The sequence below is a fragment of the Neltuma alba genome, unplaced genomic scaffold (genome assembly GCF_004799145.2).
Source record: "Neltuma alba isolate B1F8T4 unplaced genomic scaffold, ASM479914v2 tig00004271_pilon, whole genome shotgun sequence".
NCBI classification, from domain to species: Eukaryota; Viridiplantae; Streptophyta; class Magnoliopsida; order Fabales; family Fabaceae; genus Neltuma; species Neltuma alba.
The window spans coordinates 1-20,053 of record NW_021633630.1 but is presented as its reverse complement, the minus strand read 5'-3'; the positions used below and the strand labels follow the sequence as shown (position 1 = coordinate 20,053).

Below are 20,053 nucleotides of genomic sequence, written 5' to 3'. Positions count from 1 at the left end.
ATTTCTAAGACACCATGACCCATGTTTAATTAATCGGAAAATGCGGTTAGGAAATCTTATCAGATCAACATGATGTGCCAACGAATTAAATCACTTATTAAATCAAACAGCAACAGTAATTATGACCATGGAAATTTGAAATATGATATGAGATGTTTTTAAAATTCCTAATATGAATCATGGCAGATCAAGGCACAAAAATTGATTATAACCAAAAAAAAAAAGAAGTTATAACAGTGCAATACAATAATGATGCCCAAATTTGCTAGAACAAAATTTTCTGTGATGAAGGGAAATCAGACATCTAGATTAGTGTAGCACAAAGCACGCATTCAAGACAAAGATCTATACTCCCCTAGCTTCCAGAATGATAAGACAATAATTCTACAACAAAATCTGCAGCCTCATAATTTATTCATCATCCTCATTTTTGGATTTCTTCTTCTTCTTGGCCTTAATAGCAGCGTCCTGTACTTCTCCGTCATCATCTTTCTCTTTCTTCTTCTTCTTCTTCTTAACTTCTCCATTTGCCTCGGCATTATTTGCATCATCTTGACCGGCCACATCCCGCATCTCCGTGTCCACATCCAATTTCCTCTTTTCTTTCTTCTTCTTCTTCTTTTCTGATTTGTGATCCTCTAATGCATCACCATTTGTAAAACCGTTAGACTTATCTACAGCCATTTCTTCAACTCCATCTGCAGCAGCGGCTTTTGGCTTCTTCTTGCCTTTCTTGGCGGATACTTCAGTAGGCACTTCTGTAGCAATCTCGGTATCTGCAATAATAACTACAGATCAGCAAAATTACACAACTAAACTCGCGCAGAAAAATTTGGGTACTTCTCAAATCCCCATGTATTGCAGCAATCGTGAGTTTTCAGAATCAGTCAGTCTTGGAGTTCAAAGGCTAAATTTAAGGAGACAGAAAGATAAAAATAATGTGTCATTGAATCCTACAAACCTTTATTTTGAGCACTTTCAATGGCAGCCTTCATGACATCAAGGTTCTTACGAGGGGCAACTCCCTTGTCATAAAAGTCAAGTCGCTCCTCAACTTGTTCACGGAGTTTCTCTCCAAAAGCTGTACTACCCCTTTCTGCAACAAGTAGAACCAAAGTATTTCACAGAAGGATGTGGTAAGTGATATATTACATTTCAGCAATTAACAAGTTAGAAGCTAACCAGAAAAGCAGTCAATGCGTGATGCAATTGAACACTTATTTGCAAGATAGCGAGCCATTCGGCCTTTGTTTTTGGCAGATGCTCGACCAATAAAAGATGAATGGAATATCAGACCGTATTTGGGAGTATTGCCTCTGGTTTTCAACGCCCTGAATACACCAAAGCCAAATGATTAATAGAAGCAACTGTGTTCCCTATGCAAATCCAATATCGGTGTCAAAATTGAAGACCAAATTAGCTATGGCCTTGTACAATAGATATCCTAACGCTAATGAAAAAAATCAAAAACCTTGTAGTATTACATCTGAAGCACCTTTTTTGTTGCTAACATCACTAATAAATTCAAGCTTTGGTTAACCAAAACAAGAGGTACTAAGCTATAAACCTGAACAAAGCTTTCTCTGCACCAAGAATTTGAAGGGTAGAAGAGGGGCACTTGGCCAAATTAGTGAGGCTTCCAGCATGTGAAATCAATCGCGCACCAACAACTTCACCAATCAAAGAGGCCAAATTTGGTGCAATGTCATTCATCTTAGTAACAAGATAGTCATAAAGCTTCCTCCTATACTCAGATAGGTCCATTACCCTCTGAGCAAATTGCTGGACATTAATTAGGTCCACTGGAGACAAATCCTGTCCTGAAGAAAATCAAGAGAGTGAAGGCTTTATATAGAAAATAACGCTAAAGTTATGCAACACAAGCACAAGAATCCTACCCATAGATGCCTTGGCAGCTTCCACAATCTCCTTTGCCTTGTCTTCATCTCCAATTATGTCTGTTAAACCTGAGAGTTTGTCCTCAGACAGCTTGGACTTATCTTCGATATATTTTGCAACTCTAGCATATAGATAATTGTCATTTACAATCTTCACCAGTTCAGGAAAATGCCATGAATACCATTCCCTGCACAGATTTGATGAACCAGCACAGAGTAAATATTAACTATCATTAAATAAGTTTTTAATTACTCAAAATCATGCTTCAAATGGCACCAGTTTTCCAAATATAGTAAAGGTTGTGGAATATAATGACGATACTGGATTTGATTATATATGTATTGCTTTGCACATTTGTCGAATAATATACCTGACTCTCATGGAAAAAGAATTGATATCTTTATCAAGTGTATCAAGAAGGAAGATTGCTTGAATGACCATATTGTCAACTCGGTTAACATTAAATTTCACTTTTGCCCTGCTGTAACTATGCCCCAGACCAAGTTGGGCTTTTTCCAAATCTCCAGGCTGTGGAATTTCAGAAAGTCAAAGAAAAACAAAATGAAATTAAAAAAATAGAGAGAAAAATATGATTACATTAAAGGGAGGAATTCATATCCTTGGAATACAAAAAATTGAAAGGGACCCAGAGAAAATGCTAACCTTGAGATCATTGAGAAATCTGTCAAAATGGAGCCGGACACCTCGAAGCAGCTCACCCACAAACTCATTACTTTGACACGGAATTTTAGTCACTTCAGAGACCTGAGAACCAATCTTAGGATCTACTACACCTAAACTGAACTTCGCCTTCTTGCCTTCCTTAACTTTTGGGAGATTAATCTCGAGAAAACTTCTCAGCTCATCAGTCAACAAACCTGAAAGCCAGACATAATTAATAAGATAAGATGAAGATTCGCACCATGAATTGAACCATCGGATTTCAATTTTGTGCAAAGATACACATATCAGTCATCAAACCAAACCAGATGATAACATCATATAAGCAAATACACAAAATCGACCCCAGCCAAACATCATTTAAGTGAGTTGCGGACAGAGATGAATCTTCAATATTTTCCGAATTATTAAACATGTAGTTGAGACCCAAAGTTTCAAATTCAATCTCTTGGATGTTTCTCCTGACCAAACAATGGCTGCATGGAATGATGTGAAAATGTGGAATGTCAGATATTAAGTTCATTAATTAAGAAGAATAAACATCTTCCAACCAACAAAATCAAGGTCCAGCCTCTCGAAGATGTAGAAGAAGAAGACAGCAAATTTATAATATGGAACTAAGTAAACCGATCAAAAAACCACCAAAATTACATGTCTCTCACTAACATGACCTCCGAGATGCACCAAGAACAACTAACGCTACCAACTAAATTTGACGTTGCTTTTTCATCAAGCGTTAACAGAAGCAAGAGACAAAATGCAAATAAGTTGTTCCTGAAAGGATGACTACAACCCAACTTTGTACACAAAGTGAACTTCAATATTCAGCCAACACGTGAGCAATCTATAAGATTCCACGAACACAGACCAATACTAACACGTAATGGCGCTCATAACACGAATTGGATCAAAAGTTCAAAGCGCTTCGCAAAACCTACACGTTCAGAGTGAAAAATGAGAGAGGTTACCTTCAGAAACAGAGTTGCATTGCTTAAGAGCATCAAGAGCAGATTGGAAAGGAGAAAATGCTGCAAGCTGCACGACCTTGCCGAAGCGGTTCAAGTCAGAAACAGAGTTCCGAACCGCTTCCGTGTTCTGCCCAATCTCATCAAGGCCATGAGCATGGAATAGGGCGTAGCCAGAAGCGGATTCATGGAGAAGGTAGAGAGCCATTGAAGAAAGAAACCCTAGGCCTGCGAGAACAATGTGCGGGCGGCAGGAAGAGGAAGGAACAAGACCATTTGAAGATTACTGCGTAAAAAGCGAAGTAGGGTTTAGGGTTTTAGTGCAAAATTGATGACGTTGTGTAGGAGTGATCTCATTCGTCCGATATGCATACTTGTGTTTTGACTCCTCGGATGTCGTCGCTGAAATAGCTGGGACCCATGTAGCGACTCTCGTCTTCGGTGGACTAGCAATGATAGAAACATTTGATTCTTCTTTTTCATCACATATTTACAAATTCTTATCCTCGAATCCCACTATTGATATGAGGACCTTATTAGTAGGTGATTTATAAGTACTTTTGTAAGTGCTTTCTGAGTCTGGAGGCATGTCCTAGCCCTGGTGAGTTTCCGAGATCTAACTCACCTAAACTTTTTTGTATTAAAAAAAATTCTTATCTATTATAACTCATAATTTAATCGTGTTATTATGAATCTCCTTTTGCTTTGATTCTTTTGTTTTTTGGACTGACATTTTGCTTTGATTCGGGGAAAAAAATAATTCATCATAAGTATGATGGACAGAAAATAATCTAATCATAAATAAAAATGTGTTTATATTATATTATACTCCTCCGGTCCTAATTATAAGACCCAATTAACTTATTTGAGGAGATTAAGGAAGTAAGTTAAGTTGGTTATTTATAATAAATAAGTGTTGTCATTCCTAAAATATCCTTGCTAATTAAGTATATTGGCTAAAACTATCATTATTAGAAGGACTATCTTGGAAAAAAATGCATAAATATAAGAGACAAAATGGATTGGGTCTTATAATTAGGACCAAATAAAAAGTCAAATTGGGTCTTATAATAAGGACCGGAGGAGTAGCATTTAATATAACCATCTATAATTATTTATATGCTTTTTAATTTTATTTAATATAGAATAAATTTTATAAAGATACTTCTATGCGGGCCCAAAACAGAGATGGTAAGCTAAAAAGGTAATATCTTCTCTGTAATTTTAGTGTGGATTGAGAAAAATCAAAGCTTTGTTTATTACTTATTAATGTGATATCAATGTGGCATACATTATTTATGTCACAGTCCGATTTGCTAAACTCATTGTTTATAAGGTGATAACAAATCAAACCAAGTTGACAAACATCTTCTGTGATGAAAAAGCTTTAAACTCGTTTTAAAAATTTATCCATGGAAGCAGCAAACAAACTCAATTGTAAAAGTCCATTGTGGTTATAAAAGAACATCTTACAACCACAGATAATAAAATTAGTAAGATGATATAATATCATAGTAGAAATAACAGAATATGTATAAATAGTTTGGAAAAGATATGACTTAGCTCTTTTTTCCTAAGCACATGTATGTGTCCTTTCTGGTTGAGGCATTGTCAAACATTAAGTGGGGATATCTTTTTCGGTAACAATTCAATTCAAATTAAAATTCATCACAGTCAGATACTTGATTTGGGTTTTGCAATTTTTTTTGGTATAAGGATGCTGAATTTTACAATAACGGCTGGGGTGAGATCAATGCTTTGAAGCTCAAAACATAAGCTCGACCGCTAAACCCGTTGTCCCATCCTACCCATGATAATAGCAATCACTGGCAACCCAAACACTAATTCTCTTTTGATGGAAAGCCAAACGTCAATTTCCATTAAGGTTTACGCAATCTTTGATTCCTCAAATTTTATATCAAAGGTTTTGATCTCTCAAGAATAAACATGGTCTATGTTTTTATTAAGTTATCAAGAATAAAAAAAAACTTAAGAGATTCAAAACCTATAACTTAAAACTTGATAGAGCAAAACTGAAAATAAAGACGAATTTAAGAAACTAAAAATTATATTAATCCTTTCATTATAGACAAGTTTCATAGTATCATTTTTCATCCATAGGGTTCAACCCACAAATTCAAACTTCTCAAATAACGTTATTTTCTCCCAAAACAAGAGTCATTGCATATGTAACTGAGATTTTTTTTTTTGGCCAACTATAATTGAGAAAATTATAAAAACTTCAAAAGGATTTAATTAAAAATGAGATAAAAGATTGACATGTTAATTTTTTCCTTTAGAACAATTAATTTGAGCGAAAATGTTGAAGATTACATGATATAGTGTACCATAATGTTTTTTAGAATGGCCATCACTACTTCAAGGATAGTCTGGCAACAAGATTACATTGCACATTTGATATACTTGGTTTAGTGTCAGACGTAATGGGGAGGGACTGTGATAGTGACAGATGATAATGAGAATACAAGTTGGCGTTGAGTTTATTTCAACAAAGCAGGCACATTTTTTAAACCACTCCCAAAGATTAAAAAATAGTCCTTTAAACAAAAAAAATTAGAAGTCTGACCCCAAAAAAAAAAAAAGAAGGACAAGCTCTAACAACTCCACATTTAGATAGGATGAAACTTGTGGTCTTTCGGCTTAAAAGAGAGTGTTCATATCACAAGGTTTATGAGGCCATATTGTAGAAAGTAAATCGTCTGTTATTATGAAAAGCCCAAAAGGGTTCCAAGCATGATCTAAATTGTTTTTGGTAGGAGTACAACTTGAAAGAGGATAATATATGCAAAAGTTAAAAATATTAAATCCCTAATAATGAACCCAGTAAAAATTAAGGATTTTGTCCTCACACGGCGTGGTCATGTATATCTGTGTTTGTATATATATTACTTTCGATTCTTAACATAAGATCTTATTTGATTTTTATTTTAGTTCTAAATATAATACCTTAATCCGCTTTGTTTCTTATATCTATTTTTTCCTTTCAGATGGTCATTCTAATAATAGTAGTTTTAGTCAATAAATTTGATTAGTAATGATATTTTAAAAATATATATTTATTATAAATAACTAAATTAACTTATTTTTCTAATCTATTTAAATTAGTTAATTAGGTTTTATAGTTAGTATTTTTTTATTTTTCATGTTAACATTCTGCATATGAAAAGCAGCCCAAATATAAGAATATTAGGAGTGGATGACCATCTTGAATAGTGGCTGTCATCGCAGGTGGCTGCGGAGGCTGCTCGTGTACCGACGCGGGCCTTCTCATTGCTTTCATTTTTAGGGAGTGTTTGGGAAACCCAAAACCGTAATTTCAGAAATACTTTTTCGCAAAACGAGGTAATCTCCTCCACATATTTACTTCGTAATCCGTAAAAACATTTATGAAACTATGGTTTAGTTTCTATCCAAACACCCCTTCAGTTTCTGGTCTTCCCTTAAAGTTGGACTTTGTCACCTCGTCTACACAAGCATGTCTCTGTTGAGTGTATTTCACAACTCTAAGGTTTAGTTGAAAACACGCATGAGAGTTTGGATCCTACTATTTTCTATACTTAATATAAAACTAATTAATTAATTTAAATAGATTAAAAAATTAGTTAAATCAGTTATTTGAAACAAAAAAGTGTTTTTTTTTTAAATATTACTGATCAAATGTATTAGTCAAAACTATTATTATTACAAAAACTATATTAAAAAAATAAATAAATATAAGAGATAAAGTAGATTGTTGTTATATATTTATGATGAAAACAGAAATCAGATAAGTTTTTATATTAAAAACCAGAAATAGTACTTCATTAAAGAAAAAATTTCTGGGGAGAAGCATACCAGTAGCAAAGCTTTATTACAAAGTAGTCGGTTATATAAACATAATACAGAAAATTGCCGAGGGCGCACTCAAGTAACCAGATGTTCCATGCCAGATCCCCTTTTGCTGCCTCGTGTCATGACCACATGGTATAAAACAAAGCTCTACTGAACCAAAAAAAACACACCCACACACACACACTCACTCTTAATATAAGACTGACTAATTTGATAAATTAATTATTACTAAATTATTTAATCATAACATATATTATACGACCCCTCTAAAATATTTATATGTATCATTAGATTATGCAGCAATTTATAAACTACACAAATTAGTTTAAAAAAATAATAAATATTAATACTTAAAAGTAATCTAGTAAATTCTTTAACTTCTCCAAATTAGTTAACCGACCCTTGAAAATAGTAACATTTGAAAAATTATAATAAGATCCCACCTAAGATAATTAAATACAAAAATGTCTTTTGAAATAATTAAATTAATTTGAAGTTTTGAGGGACCTCATTATAATAAATTTTATTTATTTAATTACTAAATTACCTTTGTTTTTTTAAAAGTATACATTGACAATTAAAAATGTAGTCATTAATAACACAAGGTGTAACGATTAACAACTATCGCGTTAACTATTGACAATTCATACATTATATTTTTGTGATGGGTTGAGAGAATGTGTTATTAATATCTGTCGTGATAATTGTCAGTTGTTACACTTTAAGTTGTTAATAATTGTTCTTTCAGTTATCAACACATACTTACAAAAAAAAAGTAATTTAATAATTAAACAAATAAAATCTCTTGTAATAAGATCTTTTAGAACTTCAAAATAATTTGATAATTTAAGAGACTTTTTTGTACTTAATTCTCTTGAGTAGGATTTTATTACAATTTTCTTATTTTTTTATTTAATTCTCTTGGGTGGAATTTTATTGCAATTCTCCAAATTAGTTAATTGATACTCCCTCCGTTCTTTATTATAAGAGACATTTGATGCTTATGGCATGTTCCTATATATAAGAGACACTTAAAAGTTGTCACTACTTTTTTGTGTTGATTTCCTATTTTACCCATATTTATTGTTTCCAACTTACATTCTCCCTCCTTCCCACTTCTTTTTCTTTTAATAATTTACCATTGTTCTCTCTCATGCTCTTTCTCCTTATTAATGAAGGTATTTTTGGCAAAAAATTATACTTTTTACAAATTAATTGTTCTTAACTAATTTTAACTGTTTTTTTATCAACGTAATTCGGTTATTCGTTTCTTATAATAAGAAACGGAGAGAGTATTACCTCTGCTCTTAAATATAAGAGCTAGTTTACTCATTTGAATAGATTAAGAAAATAAATTAAATTAATTATTTATAATAAATAGGTATTATATTTTCTAAAATATCCTTATTAATTAATAAGTTTATTAGAAGAATTATCTAAATAAAATAAATATAAAAATAAAATAAATTAAAATTTTATATTTAACATCAACATAAAAATCAAATCACCTCTTACACATCAAACCATCAATCAAACCCTAAAATAGAAGGTGCGGATCGGAGAGCCAGCCTGTCAAGACATGGGAAGGAGCTCAGCCAACTCCAGTTTCAAAGTCATGTGCCCTTGTCAATAAATATAAATATTCATCCTTCCTTATCCAAAATAAAAATAACAGCCTGCCATCACACACGATTTTTTTTTGGCCAGACACCACACACTATTTTACTCGCAACTTGTTCTGAGTCTGACAACCTTTTTTTCCCTTTTTTTTTATATTGTTAAAAAAATTACAAAAGATCTTTGCTCATCACGCTGGAGAGATACTTCCAAGTAAATAAAGAGCTTCGGGGAAGGCTACAAAAATACGGCCAGGCTCTCCCACTCACACATGAAGGGAATGACTTTAAGGTTCAGAAATGAGTGTTTTTTTTTTTTTTTTGCCGTTCAGAAATGAGAGTGTTAGATGAGCCTGAAACGACCCAGTAGTCCACTTCCTCTGTTTTTAAAATAAAGCATGGATTTTAAATCCCTTGATTATTATTTACCAATGGGTACGTAAAGCTCACTCAAGTGATAAAAGTCATTATGAAATGTGTGCGGGTCCTGTATTTATAACTCTGTCAATTTCGAAGATAAACGAATCGACTCGAATCCCTGAAACAGTATTGATTTTCAATGAAACGAGGGAGTACGGACAGAATAGATGGACAGATAGATTCATGATTCCATCTTATTAATTGAATTTCTTCCCGACTGTTCCATTCTCTTATGGTGGTATAATTTTTCTTGTGGTCCGAAGCAGCAGAGTGACTCTCTCTGTCTCTTACCTTTCCACTTGGCGAGAGGGCAAAGCTTGCTGACCTCCATTATTGCTCCTTGAACAAAGAGCTCCCCCATGTGCAAGCACTAAATGCATCAATCTTCAAGTACCCCACTTTGGTTTTCAAGCAAAAAATCCCAGAATTTCTCCATATATTCCCACCACTGCTTCTATTTGTGATTGCTCTGCTTCTTGAAACAGAGAAACTTTTCATGGGGTTTCATAACTTGGTTCTGCTACTCTGTTTTGCTTCTTGGTGCTTGTGTTCTGCTTCTCAGCTGCAATCATCTCAAGTCCAAGTGCTTCTTCAGCTGAAGAAGCACTTGGAGTACCCAAAACAACTAGATATATGGAAGAATCGTTGGTCATCTTTTTGCTCTTCTTCTCCTTCTTCACAAGTAAATGTCACATGCCAGGGAAGTTTTGTCACTGAACTAAGCATAGTGGGCGATGCTAACCCATCAAAGGTTAGTGATTTTAATGGTTCTCCTATTCCGAATCAGACATTGTCAGAAAACTTCTCTATGGATTCTTTTGTGGCTACTCTTGCCAGGTTAACTAGCTTGAAAGTCCTTCGTCTCGTTTCTTTGGGCATGTGGGGTCCGCTACCTAATAAAATCCAGAGACTAAATGAGCTTGACCATTTGGACTTGAGTTCAAACTTTCTCTATGGGTCAATCCCTCCAAAGATTTCTAACATTGCCAATCTTCGAGTTCTTGCACTCGATGACAACTTTTTCAACAGTACAATTCCCGTTTGGTTCAATTCTTTGACTAATCTGACAGTTCTTGGCTTGAGTAATAACAGATTGAAGGGTCAGTTAGGAGACTTTAGTGCTTTGAGTGCTTTAGAAGTGCTGGATTTGAGAGAGAATAGATTGGCCTCTACACTGCCAAATATGCCAAAAGGGTTAATGAGGCTTTTTCTGAGCAAAAACTCGTTCTCAGGTGAAATTCCCGAGCAATATGGTCAGCTAAATGGACTTAAACAGCTAGACATTTCATTCAATACACTCACAGGATCGCCTCCTTCTGAGATTTTCTCTTTGCCCAGTATCGTTTTCTTGAATTTGGCATCAAATATGTTAAGTGGCTCCCTTCATAGCAATCTAAAATGTGGCAGCAAACTCAGATTTGTTGATATCTCACACAACAAATTGATGGGTTTCTTGCCTTCTTGTCTGGGAACAGAGTCAGAAAACAGGGTTGTTAACCTTGAAGGAAATTGCTTATCCTCCAAGTTTCAGCATCAGCATGCAGTATCATACTGCACAGAGGTTCATGTGAAGAAGAACACTTTCAGAGTTGGAATTTTAGTTGGTGTAATTATTGGAGCTTTTCTAATAATAGTGGTTCTGGCTCTGGGCATTGTTGTGTGCGGAAGATGTTGCCATAGAGGAATCTCAGAGCAGCATCTATTGAATAAAACAGTTCAAGATAGCTCGACAACTGCAGTTGGGCTCTCCAGTGAGATTCTGGCTAATGCAAGTAGGTTGTCTTCATCTTTTAACACACAAACACACACGACTCAAATATTGTCTGATCTTATTCTCACATGATTTTGTCCTAAAAGTATTTGACTTGCTATTTGCTAGTCTTTGAAAGATGTACATTTGTTCTGTTTCTCATTAACAGTAAAATTCCGGTAGGATTGAATTGTGCATTTCCTCTCATCAAAATCTTGGGTGAATAATAATCTTTTTCTGGCCATTATTGAGAACGAACATAAGCAGTGATTGTAGTTTTAATTTTTTATTTGCCAATTTTCAGGATTTATTTCTCAAGCTTCCAAGTTAGGCAAAGAAGAGCTGCCCGTGTGTCGGCCCTATTCTCTTGAAGAGCTCAAACAAGCTACAAATAATTTTCACGACTCTACCTTTATGGGTGAAAATTTATACGGGAAGGTAATACTCAATTGGAGGCAAAACTTACTGTTCAGTTTCTAAGTGTCATTATCTGGTTCTCTAATAATAACCTGATGCGTGCGTTTTCTTATAGCTCGAAGCCATATGGTTAAATCTTTAGCATTCGTTACTCATGAAAATTTCTCCCTTGTGTTGCAGCTTTACAGAGGAAAGCTAGAAAATGGGAAGCAAGTTACAATAAGGAGCCTGCCATTGTCAAAAAAGTATTCATTCAGGAATTTCAAACTGAGGTTGGATTTGCTTGCAAGGCTTCGTCATCCTCATCTTGTATCTCTTTTGGGTCACTGCATTGATGGTGTTGTAGCAGAAAATAATGGCACAAACGTATTTCTCATATATGAATACGTTCACAATGGAAGCTTCCGGAGCTACCTATCTGGTAAGACCATCACTTATAAGTTAACTTTCTGAAGTGCCTGAAAACCTATTTATATGGGGATGATGATGATGTTTCATGCCAAATTTCCAATCACTTAAGAGATCAGATTATCACCTGCATACTAAGCAATACCTGAAGCAATTATAACAATGAATGAAACTTCGGCCTCAAGGAATTCAGTTTCTGAAGCTGTTGACTTTGTATGCAACTTTTTAATTAAGTCAGGATTGTATGTGTAGGAACAAGTTCCGGCAAGGTCTTCAGTTGGTCTGAGAGATTGGCGGTTTTGGTTAGCATTGCCAAGGCAGTTCACTTTCTGCACACCGGGATGATACCCGGCTTCGTCAAGAACCAACTCAAAACGAACAATATATTGCTTAATGAGAATTGGACTGCGAAATTGAGTGACTATGGATTGTCCATTATCTCAGAGGAAGCTGACATGAGTGAGGTATGGCTTCTTGTTTCTTTTTCCTTGTTGGTCTTGCAAAACGTTGTTCATATCAGTGATTACAATTCATCTTGTGTTTTGTAGGGAAAAGGAGAGAACGCTGGATCATGGTAAAGATTTCCATTGATTAAAGTAACTCATTAATTCCTTGGTACACAAGAAATCAGATGAATTCTGATAGATTTATCAGAATTTCAGCAGTAGTTGAATTTTTTTTTTGGGCAAGTCCTTCTTTGAGTTTTTTACGTGTGAGTGATTTTCTCAATATCTGTAATTTCAGGGAAATGAAAAGATTAGAAGATGATATTTATGGCTTTGGATTTATACTTCTTGAGGCACTTCTTGGACCTTCAGTATCTGCTAAAAAAGAAGCAATCTTGCCAAATGTAATGGTATGTATTCGTCTTGTTTGGTGTATAGAATTAAGACAATGGAAAGAAAATAAAACAAGAAAAAAAATAGTTTTGTGGATAAAAATGACACTGTCCTTTTTTTAAAAAAAAAAAAAACTGATGGGTAATCATAAATAAGGATATAATATATGTTGTATATCTCGTTATTTGCGTAATAAAAATTTTTTTTCTTTTCCATACCAAATTGGGCCAGAATACATGCATGATTATTCATAATAATCACACAATAACTGGAAAGATGTTACAAATCCCACTTCATTCAATTTTTCTTTTTTCTGCAACAAGTTCCTTAGCCATGTAATCAGATCAGTTCTCATGCATTAATGAGCTGTATTGTTTATGATTTAAAAACTTCATCATTTGAAGTTGATGATTTCTTTGGGGTTGGGTTCGGACCGATGAAGTTTGTTAATTTAGCACACTGAATTATATTACTGTAAATTGCAGGCGTGTTTCAACAGTGAAGATGGGTGGAAGCAGATAGTGGACCCAGCAGTGCAAGCAAGTTGCTGCCAAGAATCTTTGTTCATTGTGATTTCCATCACAAACAAAAGCATTTCCACTGAATCTTGGAGCCGACCATCCATTGAAGATGTCCTTTGGAACTTACAATATGCTTCTCAAGTTCAAGCAAATTCTGATGCAGATCACAGATTAAATCCTACCACACCACATCATCAGTAACACAATTTTGAAACTTTTTCTTCTGAAACATGACAACAATGGTTTTGATTCTGTGGGTGGTGACAAATATTCCAGTTAGTTAGGAACCAAATTCATGTTCATTCAACTATGTACCAAATTTCTTAACTTTTGTGAACACCAATGATTATTACCATATATCGTCCCTCTAATGGCTCTTGAAGCAAATTTAGTTCTGATAACTTTGGTATAGGAGTTGGATCTATATGGTTCTTAAACGGGGACTTCCAAGTTTTACTTACATTCCTAACATTTTCAGGAGAAAATACAACAGCCCTCTCTAGATATAGCCAAAGTTTTATCTCAGCTGACTCTTGCAAATTTTGAAACTAGTGTAAAAGATAGTTAGTTTAGTGTAATTTATATTTAAATAGACTTTTATGAAGAAAAAAACCTTAGTTTGACAAACTAAAACTTGTTTAAATGATATAATTGCAAAGTAAATTAAAATGTAAAGTGACTGAAAATAAGATAAGTTTTATTAAATACATGTATTTATATACTATATAATTTGATAATTTCAAGAGAAATATTAAAATTAAAATTATAAAAATAAAAAGAGTTAATGTATATTGAAAAGAAATTGTAAATACTACAAAATTTAAGTGGATATATTTAATATGTTTTTTTTGGACATATGGCTTTCGAATACTATTTCATGTTTTTTCCAATTTAGAGTATATTTATTTTTTCTTTTATTAAAACAAGGTGAGACTCACATTTTAAAAGATTTTTTTTTCCGTTTTTTATTTCAGCGTCATTTTCCCCTTCTCTCTCCACGTTAGTGACACGGCTTTTTTGTTTTTGGAAAAAGCAATATAAAGACTAAAGATACATCACTTTTAACGTAAGTTGGTTGGGCCAGAATTGAGCTGTAGAAAACATTATGCCAAACACAAGTGAAAGGTCTAAAACAGCTTTTGAAGTACAAAATATCCGCTTACATGCCTCAACCTTGATGCCAAACACATTAGAGGAACTGAATGTGAAGTTGAGATACCATAGATATGAGAACAATGAAGTCAGTGGTATTTCCCAGTAAAAATACACAGAATTGGAGAAAAAGAAGTATTAGATACCCTGCTCAAGCATTGCTCTCACCCTTGTTGTAAGGCCATATATCTGTATAAACCCAGTAGCATCAGCTTGATCATAGATTGGGTCATTCTCAAAAGATGAAATATCTTGCCTGTACAAGCTGTAAGGGCTGTTCCGGCCAGTCACAGTAATAGAGCCTTTGTATAGTTTCAATGTCACAGAACCTGTTGTGGTTGTTGTGATCTTCTCCATGAAGGCATCAATGGACTTTCGAAGAGGATCAAACCACTTTCCCACATACACTAACTCTGCATATTTCAAGGCTAATGAATCTTTCACTTGGATTGTTTCTCTGTCAAGTGTCAAACACTCTAACTCACGTGTTGCTGTGAAAAGGATGGTTCCCCCAGGAGTTTCATAAATTCCTCGAGCCTTCATACCCACAAGCCTGTTCTCGATCATGTCGGCCCGGCCAACAGCGTGCCTTCCCCCAATTTCATTGAGTTCAGAGAGCAAGGATGCTGGTGAAAGCCTCTTCCCATTAAGCAAAACAGGTAATCCTGACTCTATCCCAATTTCCACATATCTGCAAGATAGCAGAAACTTGAACACTATGAAGCACCAATATTAATAATATAGATATGTGACACTATATACACGGGAAAGAAATCACCACTAGACAAAATATTCAATGTTTAATTGCAATTCGAAGTGCGTAGTCCGATACTGTTTTTAAAGTTTTGGGGCTTCATAGCAGAATAAGAGCATAAGGATTTATATACTCTGCTTGATTTGGAGCATCCTCTGGATCCACAGATATCATGTACATTTCCTTTTTCGGCTCGTTTGCTAGGTCTTCCAATATATCACCCTTCAGCGTCACACAGATTGCGAAAATAGCAGAAAGCAATATCAATATCTGTATGCCTATAATTTCTGGTTTTTAGGACTCAGCAAAAAGAATAACAGTAGATACATTAACCTACATATTTGGAATACGAAAATCAAATTATGCATTCAATTTGATGATTCAAATGTCATAACTAATCAAACCATTGGGTTCTTTTAATAATCTCAAAAAGCCCTGGAATTAAAAACAAACGTAAATTAAAAAGATTTATAGAGGTTTATTATGGTAACATCCAGTACTAAAAAGAAGATACCTTGGAATTACTTACAGTAAATTTGCTTAATTAGAAGAATCTGTATACTTATGTGAAACCTGGAACAGATTATTATACGTCTCAATGACTTGCAACCTTGGAAGTCTCTTTCATTCAAGCTTCTAGCCAAAAAGAGAAAAAGACATGTAGAAAATAAAACATAACAGAGGAAACTGCCCATACATCTCCTCTATTTTCAAAGGAGGTTTATGTACACTTCAAAAATATATGTGAAAGACTAGTACATTTCAACAAAACTCAATTGAAATTTGGGTCATTTGCTTTTCGTTTTAAGGAAAATCTATATATAGGTTTTGAAAATAAATAAGAAACCTTTGTAATTTTACCTCATGACTAAGGTGCCAAATGTTTCTGTCTCTGCTGTATATGGACTTTTTTGTCACAGGAACAGGCACTTTATGCTTCTCTGCATAGTCAATAGCATCTTCCCTACCTGTAATGTCCCACTCCCTCCATGGAGCCACAACACTAAGCTTGGAATTCAAAGCTAAGAATGTGAGCTCAAATTGAACCTATATGATACTAACTTGTGTCAGAAGAAAAAAAATGGCGACAAAAATATCTTTGGACGTAATTCTAAGACATGCCTGATCATTTCCTTTCCCAGTACAACCATGAGCCACGCCATCTGCTCCAACTTCTTTTGCAACATCTACCATGGTCTATTAGCAAATATACATAAAAATAACAAAACAAGTATCTTAGATAAGGACCAAGTTCTTCTTCTTCTCTCTATTAGGAGAAGTGCTTGTGGAAGAGAGACACAGCCATGTGGGCTCCACATAGAGTCTGGGTTTTAACTGACTATTTCTTTTCTCTCTTCGAAAAACGTGTACTTTTAGAAGTTGAGAGACCTGACACATCAGAATTTGACTTTTATTTTCTTTTCCTCTTTTTCACCAAAAGATTTATGACTAAAAAAGGCACTAGGTTGAAATTAGAAGGCCAGAGCCTAAAATCGTACCAACCATTAGCTGAAGAAATGTGAATACAGTTAATACTGTTATTTGTTTCTATCATAGGAGCTGATTGAATATATCAAACTTAGAGGCAAAAATGTTTCAAAATATACTTTTGCCATAAGAGGGCGAGCCATTGCAGTCCCTAGAAGATACTTTCTCTCATATATTGCACCAGCACGCAAGCAAGGGAATATATAATCCCGAACAAATTCCTCCTTCAAATCCTTCACTACTAACTGAGAGGCTCCACTGGCTTTGGCCTTCTCTTCTAAACCTTCAAATTCTTTTTCACCCTGTAGAGTTTGACGTTAAATATCAAACACACAGAAAAGAGAATAATATAGGCGTAGTAAACTTCATTGAAATATACAATCATGAAGCATCTTTTCATCTTTCCCAACAACACAAGAATAGCATTGATTATAGGAAATGATGTCTATTAGTTATAACATACTTGGCCAACATCAGCTGTGAAGCAAACGACATCACAGCCATAATTCTCTCTGCAAATTAAAGGTCATCGAAGAAAGGAATTATAACAAGAATGAAATGATATTAGGCGCAACCAAGCATCAATCACGTGACGAATAAGCTTTTAACAGTAAAACCAGAGTTAAAAAAAATATCTGAATTAAAAAAAAAAAAAAACTAAAGATCCCCATTATTTCCCTTCCATGCTTTTTCTACAAAAGTTCAAGTCTATTAGCTTGTCTATATCCAAATCACTATATATATTCTTCGGACTTTACCTAGTGTGCAAGGAAACGCCTCTAGTTCTCTTCAACAAATCAGTATAAGAAAAAAAGAATAAAATTCTCCATAACCCTAATTATTGTTATTCAGGATCTATAAAATCAGACAAGGGAATCAAATTCTGCAAACTTGCAACGGAAGTTTAGCTATGGTGATCAGTAAGGGTCAAAAAAACACCATATATACCTTAGCCATGGAACAATTACTGATGAGTCTAAGCCACCGCTGTAAGCTAGCACAACCTTATTTAATTTTCCACGAAGCCCGCTGCCCTTGATATCAGGAACTTTTGTTTCTGTATCGCTGGTTAAAACTGCTCTTGTTACTGCATGTCAAAAATATTTTTGTGAGACTATATGGATGTTGTGACATGATTTTAAAGCGCAGGCAAGTACGAGAAGGCGGATGAATGATTAATTTTTTCAATAACTAAAGCGAAAATTTAAATTGGAAGGGTACATAACAATTGAGATGAGATCTATTATATTGAAAACACTCTAAACATGCAGTCTTTGCTTGTTGTGGCTCAAGATCTGCATACGAGTGTAACCATGATGACCATTGTCATGCTCAGAATTGGACAACTTTAAAAACTATTGATAACAAAGATTAGCATACTATGCAAAAAAAAAAGGGGTCAAATGATTGTAACTCATAACTTCTCCGAGCAATTTTAAAGCAGACATTGAGCATGAGTACAGGGGTATACATGGGTCTCTTAAAGTAAAGTAGAGTTAATGACGTTATGACTTAGAAGCATGAAAATTTTCCTGTAAGTAGGAGGCCATAGGTTTAATTTTGCTTATAATTTTCAACAATTACTATCTATCCGCCGGCCAAGAGAAAAAAAACTTACTGTCTATCCCTTAAATCATTAAAAGAAAATGATGGAGTGGCAAATACGGAGCAGATCACTATTTATCTTCCTGTCCAAGCATAACAGAAATGAAATATAAATCTGCCAGAGGTGAGCGCATTAAGCTATATATCTGCACACGATCAAATCGCCGGTTACATATGATAAATATCTAATTAAGTTCAAATTACTATAATTTAATCCAACAGAAGATGAGTTGGATTGTATCAAAATCAAAGAAATTTAAAAAAAAAAAAAAAAGAACAACGTATGAAAAGCTATGGAAGTAATTAGAGTAGTTGAGAGAAAAAAGGATATTTCTTTGCGGTCTGTGCTCCTTTGGACACACTACGTACACTGGTGGAAAAAGAAGACAAGACAAGGAAGAAAGCAACCTGGCAAAGTCGTCTAATAAGATAAAACAAATTCAATTTCCTTCACTTCAAGCATCTTGCAAGGCGACGTATAATCCTATAATTTTCGCGCAGCGCAGTCAATTTATAAAAATACTGACAGGGCTCCATAACAACAGAGCATGCACGGAATGGAAGCATGACAGGCCGCCAAAGTATTATCTCTTTATCGATTAGTTCAGAGCCACGAGATGAATGAGTCAAATTCAGAATAAAAGTAAAAGTTACGAAGTTTTGAAAATAAAGGGAAAGGAAATATAATGGGACACAAAACAGAGAGAAGAATTACGAGCAACAGGTTGTGAAGCAGGTAGCAATGGCGCTGCAGAAAGGGGTTGCGCCCAATTTTAGTGAACGGCGAGAGCAAGCGATGCAAGAATTGGAATCCACTCAATTGTGAAGAGGCGAACCCAAGCTTCGAAGCCACTCTGACCCTCGACGACGTCTTGTTGTTAGGGCAACATAGATTAAACTTATTTTCCATACCACTCTCCCAAGCACCGCAGCTGCCATTGCTTCTGATTTTCACGCTATCTTCTTTTTGCTTTTTCGTCAAAATTTTGCGGAAAATGAAAAAAAGAAAAAGAAAAAAGAGATGCCTGTGAGGCTAGCTGTACTTTAATTTGAAAAACATGGATAGCAAATAGCAAAGTGCGGAATGAATATCAGTAGCAAAACCAGAAACGGTTTCAGCAGAAGGCAACGAAAACTGAAAACATTGCCATGCACTTCATGCCCGCCATGCATTTCCCTCGTTTATATTAGTTATCGCTCATCAAGTGCCACGTGGTTCCCTCACATTGGCAGAACCACGTGATAAAAATTAGAAGTGGGGTAAATAAATAACATATAGGAAGGTCAGGCCAAAAAAAAAAAAACAATATAGGAAGGATGTGAATTTTATGTGTCTTTAAAAAAAACGAAAAAGAAAAGGAAAAAATATATATATAATGTTTTTAATTTTAATAAGTTGATCAATATGATTTTTCGTTATGTATGATCGACAGAAGAAAATTTGAAGAAGTAATAAATTGCCATAAATAAAAATTTGTGAGGGAGGGAAATAATTAAAAAAGTAATTTAAATAATTTTAAAGTTACAATATCTTGAAATGATAATTAAAGCAGAGTGAGGTTAATCCGAGAAAGAGAGTATGGAATGAATTTGGCTTTTTTTTAAATGTTTTTTATAGTAAGAATTTTTTTGGGTACATTTTCATTTAGAGGTTCAGTAATATTTAATAATGTTTAATAGTCTGAA

At 34.4% G+C, this 20,053-nt stretch overlaps 3 protein-coding genes across 3 annotated transcripts; 1 reads left to right on the top strand and 2 right to left on the bottom strand.

Annotated features, from left to right (window-relative positions):
- Nucleotides 1–185: 185 nt before the first annotated feature.
- LOC114744127 (nucleolar protein 56-like) lies at nt 186–3,805 on the bottom strand. Its single transcript, XM_028932317.1, has 8 exons — nt 3,549–3,805; nt 2,563–2,777; nt 2,270–2,427; nt 1,899–2,086; nt 1,568–1,820; nt 1,183–1,331; nt 962–1,096; nt 186–776 (listed from the first exon to the last, which is right to left on the bottom strand). Exons 1-8 carry the CDS (start codon nt 3,751–3,753, stop codon nt 412–414), a joined length of 1,668 nt encoding a protein of 555 aa, XP_028788150.1. The 5' UTR covers nt 3,754–3,805; the 3' UTR covers nt 186–411.
- Nucleotides 3,806–9,575: 5,770 nt separating this feature from the next.
- On the top strand, nt 9,576–13,731 carry LOC114744129 (probable inactive leucine-rich repeat receptor-like protein kinase At3g03770). The gene is made up of 7 exons (XM_028932319.1): nt 9,576–11,205; nt 11,488–11,621; nt 11,781–12,021; nt 12,261–12,472; nt 12,557–12,582; nt 12,753–12,864; nt 13,333–13,731. The coding sequence occupies exons 1-7, from the start codon at nt 9,930–9,932 to the stop codon at nt 13,567–13,569; spliced, it is 2,238 nt and encodes a 745-aa protein (XP_028788152.1). The 5' UTR covers nt 9,576–9,929; the 3' UTR covers nt 13,570–13,731.
- Nucleotides 13,732–14,542: 811 nt separating this feature from the next.
- Nucleotides 14,543–17,791, bottom strand: LOC114744130 (argininosuccinate synthase, chloroplastic; the record flags this gene model as incomplete). Its single annotated transcript, XM_028932320.1, is given in 7 exon segments — nt 14,543–15,211; nt 15,408–15,496; nt 16,136–16,321; nt 16,397–16,471; nt 16,882–17,064; nt 17,226–17,274; nt 17,711–17,791. Coding segments are annotated over 7 exon segments (1,216 nt in total), but the record flags the coding sequence as incomplete, so codon positions are not given.
- Between the last annotated feature and the right edge of the window lie 2,262 nt (nt 17,792–20,053).